At 37.6% G+C, this 15,353-nt stretch overlaps 1 protein-coding gene across 2 annotated transcripts in view; it reads right to left on the reverse strand.

Annotated features, from left to right (window-relative positions):
- The window catches only part of AMOT (angiomotin), a 69,009-nt gene that overhangs the window by 8,027 nt on the left and 45,629 nt on the right, over positions 1 to 15,353 (reverse strand). For both annotated transcript variants that reach the window (XM_015586463.2, XM_015586462.2), the window contains 2 exons: positions 11,784 to 11,933; positions 10,852 to 11,042 (listed from right to left, as the gene is read on the reverse strand). In XM_015586463.2, the coding sequence (XP_015441949.1) occupies positions 10,852 to 11,042; positions 11,784 to 11,933 (341 nt within the window). The remainder of the gene's footprint in view (positions 1 to 10,851; positions 11,043 to 11,783; positions 11,934 to 15,353) is intronic.

A 15,353-nucleotide genomic window follows, 5' to 3' on the forward strand; every position in this document is an offset into this window, starting at 1 on the left:
AGAAAGGAAAAAAGGAGAAAAAGAAGAGGGTATAGTTTATGGGCAAGGCTGATGTCTAAGCAGCACAAGTCAAAGACATGAGAATCCTTAATCCTGTTGATAAATGAAATCATGCATCTTTCTTTAATTACAATAAGTGGTGGAGATAAAAGAGGAAGCAAATGAAGAAAGCTGTATCTTATTTGAGTAACTTGAAGGGAAACAAAAAAGATTAGGAAGGATATCAATATAATTATATTGCTCTTAAAGGAAATCAGACAATAAGCTGGGAAAACAACGAACCGGCACTCTTCATTATATTTCCTATGAGAACAAGGATCTGTAAGAGATCTCCAGGCATATTTTCTGCTGGTAGCTAGCTGTGTTCTCTTAGCTTAGAGATTGTAACCAGTGTAGATGGGAGTAAAGTGACAGTGGAACAAAGAGGCCAAAAGTTGATATTAAAGTTGAGAAATTTTGGTATGCTTCTGCAAAAATACTATCCCCCCAAATGCTTGCACCTTATATGCAAGGCTAAAGCAATTTATTTGAATAGTGAAATAACTGGAGAACAAGAAGGGCAAGGACTACAGTGGCTCTCATCATTTGCTAAATTCAAAATATTTTAACATCTCAGAATTCTATACTTGTTCTAATGCAGTTCAGTTGCTTGTAGTCCTACTGGAAATGGCCCCTGTGTTCCAAAGTACCCAAGAGGAAGTGGCATTGTGTAGTGTTGAGAGCACAGCTCTGACTATAGACCACCCAGCTTTCCCAAGTACACTGCCACTAACAAATTCTATGAGCTCAAGAAGTCAGTTAACTGTTCTAAGCCTCAGTTTCTTTATATGCAAAATGGAAATAATAATTGTGTCTATATCTCATGATGTTTTTAGGAGCTAAAATTAAAGTATGCATGTAAAACATATAGTGCCAGACACAGGATTAGAGATACACAGTAAAAACACTTGACAAAGGTATTATTAGGGGGCGGGAAACATTGCTAGGAGAGAACAACATTCAAGAGAGTATGACCTGAAAGAATTCCAGCTCTTGGTATAATCCTGGAGGCAATTCCTGCCGTACGGAGTTCCAATGTGATGACTGAGGGCTTCAGGGCCAGGCTTCTCTAAAAAGTGCACGGTATCTATGGACACTGGGGACTTGAACATACGGTTTATCACAGAGGAAGCTAGTGCTGCTTACTGCTACTTTCATTGCATAAAATACCATTTGAGGAGCTCAGAGCCCTGCCAGTTAATTGATATGTACACTGTGAACTCCTCAGGAATGGAGCCTGAAAATGTAAGCCACTTAGTGAATTCCTATAGAACTGCCAGGATGGCCTGCAACATCAATTTTCCTTCTAGAAGACTTGGGCTACTATGCCAATGACTTATGCAAAAGCAAGAAAGCAGCATTTGAAGGAGCAACATGACCTGCTAACTTTCAATACTGTGAGATGATCTTTAAGCACAGCAACAGAGAGATGTTGGGCTTGAAAACACAACCTGCAAATCTCAAATCCTCTATCCCTTAATTTGACATCTTCCATCTCAAATTCTTAAGTAAGCAATTTCTGGCAACTATCCCTCTGGTCATCTTTTCTCTCCTTCCTTTCTCTGACAAAGTTATCCCCCATCACATTACTTACTCTGTTTTCTAGAATGTCACCTATGACCTCCTAATTAAAACATATAGTGGCCTTTTAAACTTCAAGTCCATCTTTTCATATTGATATCATCCTTTTGCTTATTTAATATGTGAACTCAAACATGAGTAGAACTCTGGGTTTAAAGTTACTGGGAGGCTGGAGAGGGGCTAGACATGGATAAGACTAGTCTCTGACTACAAGAAACTTGTTAGGGGAAGTAGAAATGTAAATATTTAATGGTTACAGAAATGAGTTTGAACTTTACTCCAATATGCATTGAAAATTATTAGAGCTTTTTGAGGGGAATGAAATGATCCCAGCTGTGTGTTACAAAGAGAGCATTATCGCTTGCCAAAATGTATGGAGGGATCAGAGAAACCATGTACTAGAATCCGGCAGATCAGTCAGAAAGGTTATATCATAATAATCCTAGCAAGAGACAATGAAAACATAAACCAGTGAAGTGGTAAGGGTAATGGAAACAGATTATAGAAGGTAGACTACTAGAACTTGGAGACTATTTAAATGTGTGTGTTAGGGAGAGGGAAGAATGAGAACTTCTTTTGTTTCTAATTCAAATGACTAGAAAAGATAGCATACTGCTAATTTTCTGAGATATGAAACCATGAAGAGATTTTGTTCAAAAAACAGTATGATGGGTTTTGAGTGTAGGTACATTGGAATTAAAATGTCTTATGAATAGCCATATGACAATATCTAACAAGTTCTTGAAAATTCTAACTTTAATCTTGGAGATGTCAGAGTTATTATTTGAAGGTATAGTACAGAACGAGATAACTAAGAATGCAGAATGAGAAGAAACTGAGGATGGAAACTGAGAAAGGCTTACAATGAAGGAAAAGATAGACACGTGAAATGTATATAACAAAATTCTACCTCCTGCTTTCCCCTTCTTACTTCTTTTCCAGATTTACTTTGCCCAAAATAAAAATAAAACATTGAGAATTCTGAGAAAGATAGCAATCTGATTTAATAAATGTAAAACTCACAAATTACTGGTTAATCAGATGTTTTATCTTTTTATCCTTTTGCTGATCTTCCAAAATAAATTCACCATTTGTGAGCTAAAACTAAAAATATGCACTGACAAATCATTTCTTCTGAGATTGAACTCCTATTCGGTAATAATTTTCCTCATCTATATTAGGCATCTAGAGAGGAATCTCTAGAGATACAATAGAGAGTTATAATATAGGTCTTATTATTGTGATTATTTATAATATTTCTAAATGACTAAACAATAAGCCTCAAATATTAACTCTTGAAGAGGTAACAATCCCTATTTCATCATCTTTGAAATCATCATATCAGAGGGGTAGCGAAGTACAATGATTAAAGTGTCAGACATGTAGATTTAAATCCCAGTTCTTCCACCTCTTAGCAGTTGTGTGTGATCTTGGGCAAACTAACCTGTGCCTCAGTTTCCTTATCTGTAGAGTAGATAATAGTATTTATCTCAAAGAATTATCATGAGGATGAGCAATAATTGTAAAGTGCTTAGAAGAATACCTTATACAGTAAACACTATATGTGATTTCTTGCATGGACATCTTTCCTTTTGACATGAGGTGTTTCACAGAAGCAAAGTGCTAGAAGGGATATAAATAGATCACCTAATATGTCTTTTCACCTAAGGAAATATAGTCATCTATTCTTATATTAAAAATCTGTATTTTATTATTCACAAAGGCCAAATGTTGGGAACAGTCCAAATATCCATCGTCAAGTGAATGGATAAATATCTGCAGTAAATCGTACCATAGAATACTACTCAGCAATAAAAAAGAAATAAGCCATTGATATATGCATCAACTTGGATGAATCTCAAAATAATTATGCTGAATGAAAGAAGTCAAACAAAAAGAGTACATACTATATGACTCCTTTAATATGACATTCTAGAAAAGGCAAAATTATGACAAAAAGCAAATTAGTTGTTGTCTGAGGTCAGGCATGAGGAAGAAATCAAGTTAAAGGGGTACAAAGACCCTTTATAATGTGTCTGCTATCTTGATTGTGGTGCTGGCTACATAACTTTACACAATTACTAATAGTCATCAAACCATGCACCTAAAATAGGTGATTTTAACTACATAAATAATCCCTTAATCGAAAAAAAAAAAAAACAAACCTACAGCTACCATTGATACCATCCAAACAACATGTCCTAATTGTGTAATCTGTTATTTACCTATGAGTTATTACATTGGGAATATATTAAATGTGAGAAACCAGCAGAAAACATAGAAACCAAGAAGGCCATTAAAATGGGGTACCAGATTTAAGAATTTCAATTATAGAGTTAGAAATCATCTCTTTCCTTCTTTCTTTATTCCTTTCCTCTCCCTTGCTTTTTTTTTTTTTTTCATTCTTTCCTTTCTAACTTACTCCAATATATGTTAGGTACTTTCCATCTTGAGTACATAAAAATTATTTTGGAAGAAAACAGAAGACTGTATAAAGCTTTTACCACAAAAAGAGACAAAGAGTAGAACCTCGGTCAATACATATATTTAGGGCTGAGTGAAACCATTAAACAGAAAAGGAATAGCAGGAGATGTTGGAGGAGAGGGCAGAAGAGCCCATAGTTTTTGAAATAAAGTTTTCTGAATGTCACTTTCCAAATTTAAAATCTCATAAATAAAAAAAAAAAAGTGGAGAAGAAAACCAATTTCCATGGCAGAGAGTTGAGAGACACTATCTTTGGAAATGTAGTATAGTTCCAGAAATAAAAGGGTATGAAGGAATCACCTAGTCCAACTCTCTCTTTTTATAGGAATTTGAATATATCTCTCAATTTCTCCCATGGGTTGCATGCAAAAGGCACATGGTCCAGATACAAAACATTTGCCCAAGGAACTGTCTTGAGGAGTACCCATTAGGAGGAAACTGGCTACTTTTTTTATCATATTAAATTATAATTACTGAAAACAGTGATTACATGGAAACTTTCTATCTGGGGATTTAATGGAATTTGATTTAAATTAAATCTATCTTTCTGTTTTGTTTGTTTGCTCATTTTGTTCTTTAGCTTCCACACATAAGTGAAATCGTATGGTATTTGTCTTTCTCTGTGTGACTTATTTCACTTAGCATAATACTCTCTAGGTCCATTTATGTTGTTGCAAATGGTAAGATTTCATTCCTCGTATGGCCAAGTAATATTCCTTTGTATATATTATCATAGTTTCTTCATCCATTCATCTACAGATGGGCACTTAGGCTGCTTCCATATCTTGTCTATTATAAATAATGCTGCAATAAACATAGGGGTGCATATATCTTTTCATATTAGTGTTTTGAATGTCTTCGGATAAATACCCAGAAGTTGAATTGCGAGGTCATAAAGTAGTTCTATTTTTAATTTACAGAGAAAAAAGAACTGAGGGTTGCCAGATGGGAGGGTTTTGTGGAGCTGGGTGGAAAAGGTGAAGGGATTAAGAAGAACAAATTGGTAGTTACAAAGTAGTCATAGAGATGTAAACTACGGCATAGGGAATATAGTCAATAATAATATTGTAATAACTATGTATAGTGCCAGGTGGGTACTAATCAGGGAAATCACTTTGTAAATTATATAAATGTCTATGCTGTAACCTGTACACCTGAAACTAATATAAAATAATACTGAATGTCGAATGTAATTTAAAAATTTAAAAATTAATTAAATCTACCTTTTGGGAGTCAACAGATCCTAGAAAGAAATCCATTTGCAAGGGTGTTCCCCCAATACTTGAAACTTTCCAGGAAGAGAGTGACATCAGAAGCATGGAGGAGTGAGGGATCTCCCTGATCTCTGTCTTGGAATTACAAGCTGAATACCTACAACCCAACAAATAACACCCAACCTGCACACAAGCACGTCTGAGAGATCTGTGCACCAAAGCATCTGAAGGTGGGAAAATTGCATGAGAAAGGGAGGTGGAAAGGGATTGAAGAACCAAGTCAAGTGCTGCAGAATGCAGCCTCAGAGCTCCCTGCAGGGTGAGGGAATTATGTGGTGGTTGTTTAACTCCTTGAAGCCCCATACTTTCCTGTCTGAGGTATCAGCATATTGCATGCAGGAGAGTCCAGTGATGAGGGCAGAGAGCAGGGCAGAAATAGAATGCAGAGGGGCGACATCTGTGTCTTAACAACCGCAATTGCCAGGCAGAAAGCTGAGTCATGGAGTCTAGCCACCTCTCCCCACCATCTTAGAGCAGGCCCTCTCCCCTCATACCCTTCCAGAGCTAGCACCAAGCCCCAAGGGAATCTGCAGCAACCAAAGGTGAAACACACACTGCAGCCAGTCCCAGTGACAGGGGCAGAGATATAGAAGCAAGGCAGCTGAAGCTTGAGCGCCAGCATTATTGGAAGGGAAAAAGCCACACACACTGCAGAATTGTCCCAATCCACCCTACCTCTACCTAGTCACGCTGATTCAGAAGGAAGCAGCGGAGTATTGCATCTGACTGTTAGGGCAGTACTGGGAATTCAGGGCATTTTCAGAGTCTTTGATCACCCATCACTCTTCACATTCTCCCATGGGGTTGGAGTCCTGGGACCGAGGTGACCTGATCACAGAGGTGACACACACCTCCTCAGAGAATAAAGGGATTTTTTTTCAACCTCGAAGCATAGATACAGGAAACGGGCAGTGTAGCAGGCTTGGGTGTCACCTACTGGAAATAAAAAGAAATCCCTCTTATCAACCTCCTAAAGAGAGATCATTATATAATAAATTTTCTTAAAAAAAAAGCTGAGTGCAGTCCCATTTATGTCTAGGTGGAGAAATAGTACATCGAACACCATGAACAACCAAGGTGGCAAGGCAGCTCAAAAAGAAAATGAAAAATCTCCAAAGTAAGCTTTAAGATATAGAAATATTCATTTTAAATGACAGAGATTTCAAGATTGCACTTCTGAAAAAAAAAAAAAAAACTCAATGACATCCAAGAAAATATTGTTTGACAGTTCAAAGAATGAAGAAACAAAATTAACGAACAAGGGGAATGCTTTACCAAGGAGATTGAAACTCTAAAAAAGAACCAAATGGAACTTCTGGAGATGAAGAACTCTTTAAAAGAGATGAAGGATGAAAGAGCAAGCTTAGGAAACAGAGCTGACCAGATGGAAGAAAGAATTAGTGATATTGAAGACAGAAATATGGAAATGATGCAGATGGAAGAAGAGAAGATGAGAGTGAAAAAAAAATGAAATAACTATACAAGAACTATCTGACACTATCAGAAAAAGCAATTTAAAAATAATGGGTATACCAGAAGGAGAAGAGAGGGAGAAAGAAACAAAGAGCCTATTCCAAAAAAATAGTCAAGACTTTCCCAAACTGATGGAAAGACCGGGGTCCTCAAATCCAAGAAACAAACAGAAGACCTAATTATCCCAATCCAAAATGTCCTACTCCAAGATGCATTACATTAAAAGTGTCAAAAATTAATGACAAAGAAAGAATTCTCAAGACAACCGGGGAAAGAAGGTAGTGAATTATAAAGGAAAGCCCATTAGATTATCATTGGACTTTTCAGCACAAACTTTACAAGCTAGGAGGGAGTGGAATCAAATATTCAAACTACTGAAAGAAAGAAATTACCAGCCAAGAATAATATATCCAGCAAAGTTCTCTTTTAGATGTGAAAGAGAAATAATGACCTTTTCAGACACACACGAGCTTAGGGAATTATCCACCACAAGGCCTGCATTACGGGAAATATAGAAAGAGTCATTCTGCCTGAAACAAAGGACAAAAAAAAAATACATAACTATGAGTAAGATGACTAACAAGCACACAGAAAGAAGAAAGTGCAACCCTTAGTAAGAACAGGATATTATAGCACTGAATTTTCAGAGAAAGAAATGAAAAAAAAATTCCTTTCCCATTTGCAACAAAAAGAATATCCAGGAATAATCTGAATGAAGCATGTGAAGGACTTGTACACCGAAAACTAAGAGACACTATTATTATTATTATTATTTTGCATTTGGTTAATTATCCTTTTTTAATTTAATTTTATTATTAGTTTCAAGTATATAGTACAAAAGAGAAAGGCTGGAGGTATCACCCTGCCTGACTTCAAATTATACTACAAAGTGACAATAATCTAAATAGCATGGTAGTGGCAGAAAAACAAACACATAGACCAATAGAAAAGAATTGAGAGTCCAGAAGTAAACCACAGTATATATGGGGAAATAATTTTCGACAAAGGAGCCAAAACATACAATAGAGAAAAGAAAGCCTCTTCGATAAATGGTGCTGGGAGAATCAGAAAGCCATATGCAAGAGAATGAAAGTAGACTGCTATCTGTCACCATAGACCAAAATTAACTTAAAATGGATCAAAGACCTGAACATAAGGCATAAAACAATAAATTGCTTATTAGGAAAACATACATACTAAACTCATTAACCTCGGATTGAGAGAGGATTATATGAATTTGACCTTAAAGGCAAGGGGAGTAAAAGCAAAAATAAATGAATGGGACTATACCAAACTAAAATGCTTCTGCACAGCAAATGAAACCATCAGCAAGACAAAGAGGCAACCATCCAAATGGGAGAAGATATTTGCAAACAACGCTTCCAATAAGGGCCTAATATCCAAAATATATAAAGAACTCATACAACTCAACAATAAAGAAACAAACAAGCCAATTAAAAAATGGGCAGAGGACCTGAACTGACATTTCTCTCAAGACATATAGATGGCGAACAGACATATGAAAAGGTGCTCAACCTCACTAGAGAAATACAAATCAAAACCACAATGAGATACCATCTCATACCTGTTAGAATGGCTATCATCAACAGGACAAGTAATAAAAACTATTGGAGAGGATGTGGAGAAAAAGGAACTCTCATACACTGCTGGTGGGAATGTAATAATTTATGGTACAACCACTATGGAAAACAGTATGGAAGTTCCTCAAAAAATTAAGAATTGAATTACCATATAATTGCCATGAATCCAGCAATTCCTCTTCTGGGTATTTACCCAAAAACCCTGAAAACATTTATCCTCAAAGATATATGCACCCCGATGTTCATAGCAGCATTGTTTATAGTGACCAGGACACAAAAACAACCGAAGTGTCTTATGATAGATAATTGGATAAAGAAGCTACATTGGATAAAGGTACATATATACAGTGGAATATTATTCAACCAAAAGAAAAGATGAAATGCTGCTGTTTGCATCAACATGGATGGATCTTGAAATTATCATGCTAAGCAAAGTAAGTCAAACAGAAAAAGTTGAGAACCATATCACTTTACTCATATGTTGGATATAAAACTAAAAGTAACAAATCTGACAAACAGAGACTTGTGGATACAGATAGTGAATTCATGGATAACCAGAGGAAAGGGGTGGGAGGAAGAAGATACATAGGGGTAAATGGGGTTAAAAATTTCGTGATAGAAGGTAATAAAACTTTGGGTAGTGAACACACAATGCAATATGCGTATGACCTATTTATTGACTTGTACAGTGAAATGGATTTGATTTTATTAACCAATGTTACCCCCATAATTTTAATTTAAAAATGTTAAAAAAAGAGTTTTTCCATGGAGGAAGGAAAGGTGGTTGTTTCTTTATACCAGGCCCCAGTAACAATCTCTTTGCTTTCCTGCATCTTGACTTGGAGTCTACTATGAAGTCAGTTTCAGCAGAGAACCTCCTAGTACCAAGAATTCTGGCTTTCCAACATTTTCTCATAGTGCACACCTTCATGAGCCATACCTTTCTAAGTTTCTGTCCAAAGGTGACAGAACTACCTTGCATCTCTTTTTCAGTGTTAGGGTTTCCTAAATAAGCTCTGAATAAGTGCTGCACACAGGTTTTTTCATGGAAGCTAGCAGCTAAAATTAGAATTAATTCTGCTTCTATTCTGCCTACAAACTTCTCAACCATCTTCTAGCACAGCTGGGGTTACTGTGCACTGTATTACTATACTGGCATGTACTAAGCACACTGTTCTCAGAAAACAAGACAAGTAAGCTTAAGCCTATGAAGACCTCAAAATCAAGATACAGGAGATTTAAATCTATTTAAGGTTTATAGGGGATATCTAGAGAAAGATCGTATGAGAGAAACCAAGATTATTCCTGGTGGATTGGAAGCAGGTTTTTTAAACCACCAGTCCATCTCTTAAACTAATCTCTCTCAGATTTGGCATGAGAAGGATTCAAAACTAAATGTATCCACTGCCCCCTCCACACACGAAACCCAGCCCAATGTCTGGCAGGCACTTCCAGACTCTGCCAGCTCACTGTGTTTAGGGGGATGCTAAAAACAACACCATGATTCTTAAGCTTCTGGACAGAGACCTAGCTAGGTGCAATATGCTATATCCCAACTTAGATACCCAACTCCAGACCTAGGCTCTGTCTATATCTCCACAACTCACGTCATCTCCTGATTTGAACTTACTTATTGTCATTGTTTCTTTCTTTTCCAACTGATGATTATGAACTGTAGTGAGATAACCTGGATAAGAACATTGTTTCCTCTAAAGATCAATAATTAACATTTATAATGTGATAAGGGGAACAAATAAGAAGCAATAAATTTTAAAAAGTCCTCCTGCTACTTTCTCTTACCAAATGGAATGTGACTGCTTACATGTGATGGACTCATGGACACAGAGAATTTAGACCTTAAATATAGACCTTCTTAAAGGGCAGGGGTAGATTCATGTTCGGCACAGCCTTTGACATATCTTGGACAAGCCAGAGCTATCAAATGGCAACAGCCACTCCTGAGTGACATTTAGTTGCTGAGTGGCATTTCTCTGGAGAGGCTTTCACTCTAGTCCAGGGCTAAACAAAGAAGCCTACATATGTGGCTAAAAGAAATCATGACTCTGTCAGAGTAGGTGTGCAAATGTTCAGTTGATCCCATCTACAATTATTCTGGCTCCTGAGGAAAGTAGAACGATGATTCCAATAAGTTTATAAGTAACTTTCATTTTCAAATCCTTGACCCTCAAATCCTTGGCCCCCATAGTCGTTCAGTCCCTTTATAACCAGTGCAAGAACACACTTAAGCAGAAACTAGGGGGCGGGGAGGAGAACATAGACCATTACAGAAGAAAAAAAAAGCACACTGGGAAATCTATTAATCTGTCACCTTTTTGTTCTACCTGCCCTCCCCTGCCCCATGCCCTTCAAGGAGTGACTCTACCAGCCAAGTACTTACCTCTGAGCAGCTACGGTTGCAGCAGCGTCCAGAGCAAAATGTCTCATTACATTCTCCTCTAAATACTTCTGCTCCCACTTAGTCATATCAGCTTCCAAGGCCAGGATCCTCTCCTCTTTCTCACGAAGGAGCTCCATCAGTGCCACGGCATTGTATTCCGAAACATTGGTGGGCTGAGAGTTGCCCTGGCGCTGTTAGGGGAGATGCCGAGATTAGTGAAAGAAGAACCGTGGTGGCCAAGTTCCATTTGAAGAACCTCTATATTTGGAAAGGATTTTTGCCCAAGCCACTTCAGTTTGGACTCTGATTCTGAAGCAAGGGGAATTCAGATTTCCTCCTAAGGCCATATGACTTTCTCTCTTGGGCTTGAATATGAGACTCCCTTGATCAGGAAAGGAGCTTGCCATATCAAATTATCATGCTGCTCAGAAAGTGGATCAATGATTTAAAAGCCACCATCCCTGCCTGCTGGCATGGTACAAAATAGAAATGGGAATTAAAAATCTAGGATTTGGTCTCTACCTTGCCCCCAGCTTGATATGTGAGCTTCAGTGAGTCAGGCAACCTCTTCTGGGTCTTGATTTTCTCTCAACTAAAAATGGGGAGGGGTATGGCCAGATGATTCTAAAGACCATTTCCACTTCTAAAATGATTAGGGGTGTATTTGTATCGCATCTTCACTTCTTATTGGTTCTACTGTTTCTGGGGTTCATGTGAAAAATAAAACATGCAAAATAATAGGCATTAAGAATTTTGCTGGGATGGAAAGCTAAGGAAGCAGGCTTCATTTTTATAATTGGGAGGTACTCAGAGTAAGATCACATGGGGCAAAAATCCTAAAGATGAGCAAGAGTGTGGATTTTGTCTTTATGCCAAACACCAAGTGAGAAGTAAGCAATGAAGAACACTCATTTTCTTTAAGTTCTCCAAACCTGTTGAATTCTGAGGGATTCCAGCTCTCTCTCCAGTCGCGTCCGGAGACGGTGCTCTAGCTGCTCACGTTTTTCACATGCTGCCTGGAGCTGTACAAGGGCCTGCTGCATCTTTTCCACCTTATCTACATACACCTGCTTCTTTTTCAGCTGAAAACCCAGGTTAGGAGAGTCACAAGATGGAAGGAAAGAGAACAACAGGGTCAGTTATGCAACTCCAAAATCCAGCCTTCTGTTTAGATCTCTTCATGTCCAGCTCCAAAACAGAATGAATAACAAGAAGATTCTTCATGAAGAGTAACAGGCTGCTTTGTATTTATCATACAGAGACTGGGATGAGACATAGGAATTAGGAGCGCCTTTTTAATCTCTTCCTCTCTCCCCATCTCTAAGTCTGCCTCAAGTCTATTTCCACCAATAGAATCTAAGACAGACTCTACTGATGGAAGTAACAGTAGATGGAAAGCTCTTAATAGTAGATGGCAACCATTTATCAATGTTCTCACTTCTGCTCTTCTTCACTTTAAACTGGAATATTCTGGGGGGGGGGAAGGTATATCTTACCTTTGTTATTATAGTAGAGAAATGCTTTTAAAAAGGAGGGCTCTCCAGAGAGAAAAGCTTAATTTGGCATGGAAAGGAAGCCCACCCCCCTTTATATAGCTGCCTCCTCTCCAAGAGAGAGAAAAAGGTACAAAGAGGCTATAATTGTCTTTTTGAAGTCTGTAATCTTGGTAATTACCCTTTATTAAAAGAACATATGTTATTTGCAATTTCTGCCTCGCCCATGAGCCTGAGTTGATAATATTGGACTGTAATCTTTCAACTTTTATTCTGAGACCTTTAAAGATCCCTAAAGAATCAAACTAATGAATGAAATCTAAGACTAAATTAGTAAAACATGATTCTTCCTCTTTGCAAGTCTATGAGCCATATATAAAAGCGAAGGTAGAAGCAGGCTGGGACTAAGAATTTGAATTCTTTGTACCCTTGCAACTTACAAGCCAAATCTTGCCTCCATGGGGAGGAAGAAATGAGGAAGATCTCTCTTTAAAGAAGGTATACACACCTTCAACAACTAAGAAAACAAGGGAAAATGCATCCTTCCCAAATTTGTGAGTAAATGAATAGATTTTGTTTTTCATAATTCTTGTGGGGTGCCTTTCTTGCTAATAAAATCAACTGGACTCTTTATAAAGCAGAATTCTTCCAACCTGTCATCTTTTTCATGGAAGCTGAGGTTAGGGATATTTTCACTATTACAATTTAAATCTGAAAACATTGTCGAAAACTTGGTCAAAGGGAAATTCAAGATTTTATCTCAACTCTAACTTTTCAACACATTCCCAAACCCTTGAGCTACCTAAACAGACAGTTTTAGTGTAAGAGGTTACCCACATTACCGGCATTGCCCACACTCATTTAGCTGGGGCCAACCCAGTAGGATCAACTTGACTCCCCTATTGCAGAAACCAGGTGATTCCTTAATTGTAATGAGTCCAAATCACTGCTATCTAGAATGTCCAGTCAGACAGCAACGACATGTAATAATGAGGAAACTCTCTTTGTTTTATAACTGCCTTCTCTCCAAATTGTAATTGCTGAACTTTCCCTAGGTACGAGAAAACCTATCTTATATTTTCCTACCAGACCTGTGGTATGTTTTGTCTACACGACTGGAAAAAGAAAATGTTTAAAAATTTTTCTTTACTTTCTTGACATTTCCTTTCACTCCAAGGCCTAGTTCAAATCTAACCTTACAAATCAGATGAGACAAGTTGAAATCTAGATGTTTCTATCCATTAGACCTTTTCCTAAGAAATAAAACAAACAAAAATCATCATTCTCTTTGTCTCAATAAGCTTAAACCCTTCTTTCCTTGGATATGTGACTATTTATTTGTTACAACACTTGACTAGGGCAGTGAAGACCTTTAGGTCATGGATGCCTCTGCCTTCCTATTTGCTAAGCTTTGAATAATTGGAGTGCAGGAAATATCCTCCATCCTTCATCTTTGGGGTTCTATAATCCTCATGAGCTATTTAAAGTTGAATGCATTTATTTGTGAATCACTCTGAAAATCCTAGGCGAGCAGTGCAGTATTAATGCAGAGAATGTTAACTATAATTACTGAGGCTTACAGCAGTTATACTTAAAAGCAATTCAAGTTAGAATGCATGTAGTTCTTTCCTTGATGGTAAAGTACTGCAATGTAAGTACAGAGAACTGAAAAATAAGCAGTCCAGGCCCAGGTGAATTTCTCCATGATCTGTCTTTCTTGAGAAAGGAAACCTCAATATCATAGCAAAGGCATCCTCAGCAGAAGTCACTAAACCAACCCTATGAAAGGGGAAAACCGTAAAGGCCTAGAGACTTTTCTGAGTTGGCTGAAGATAGGCATGCAGATAAGACAACTTCCACAAAGCAGGCCACGAAAAAATCCCATTGTGCTTTGCCACTAGGATGATTTTCCAAAAGGTATCAGGACCTCTATTGCTGGCATAATTCTCCTAACTCCTTTAGAAGAAGAATGCAGCTCACCTATAAACACCATGATCACCTAGTAAAAGCTTAATCCCTAGATAGGTAAGGATAGAAAAAGACAACTTTTGGATGCTAACAATGCAAGACCCTATAGATGCAATCAGCAATGCTACTTATCTTCTAAGTTACATACTGTTTTCTAGATCTCCTCTATGTGTAGAGACTCCTCTACTATCCTAGATATTATATGCTCCATTTTTATCTTTATCATGATAAATCCCCTCTGCTATCTGCCTCTCCTTTACAAACTTATCTTCTGTGCTAAGCCCCTTAAATGTTAGATCAATAATCAGGACATCTTGGGCCCCCAAATTCATCTTCCAATGCCAACAGAAATGTCAGTCATTCCTTCTTAGGTAAAGAGAGAGGCCATAGTCCAAATCTTGGCTCTCCCACTCACTAGGCATGCAACCTCAGGCAAGCTACTTAATTTCCCTGAGCTTCCACTTACTCATTCATCAATAACAGAGAGATGATAATACAATATACCTCTATAAGGATCTAATGAGGTAATACATGAAGTAGTTAGTAGACTATCTGGTACAAAAAGTACTTAGAGTTGTTTTTTCTTTTTGAAAGAAGAAGTTGATGCCAGAGTTATGCTCTAGTCCTCTCGATTTTGAACATTCACTTCAGGTAGCCTTGGCAGGATTCTCATTATGTCAGTAACTCTAAATATCATATCAGTATATAATCAAGACATTAAAATCATAGCCATTTTCCCCAGAAAGACATATAACACCAGGCCTCAAAACTTCATGCAGTAGAGATTTGGTTATCTTTATACAGCAAGGCCCTTCATTGGATATACAGTTAAAGGAAAGCAATGAGTAGCTGCTAGGAAACCATATTCTCTCAAAATGACATGATTTAGGGGCACCTCTACTTTATTAGAAATATTTTACCTATGGTCAAAGGTACTGTTTAACTAAAGACCCTTAGGCAGAGCTCATTACCCACCACATACACACATGGTGTGTATACACACACACACACACAGAGAGAGAGAGAGGGAGAGGGAGAAGG

This window comes from Pteropus alecto, unplaced genomic scaffold (genome assembly GCF_000325575.1).
Source record: "Pteropus alecto unplaced genomic scaffold, ASM32557v1 scaffold112, whole genome shotgun sequence".
Taxonomy (NCBI): Eukaryota; Metazoa; Chordata; class Mammalia; order Chiroptera; family Pteropodidae; genus Pteropus; species Pteropus alecto.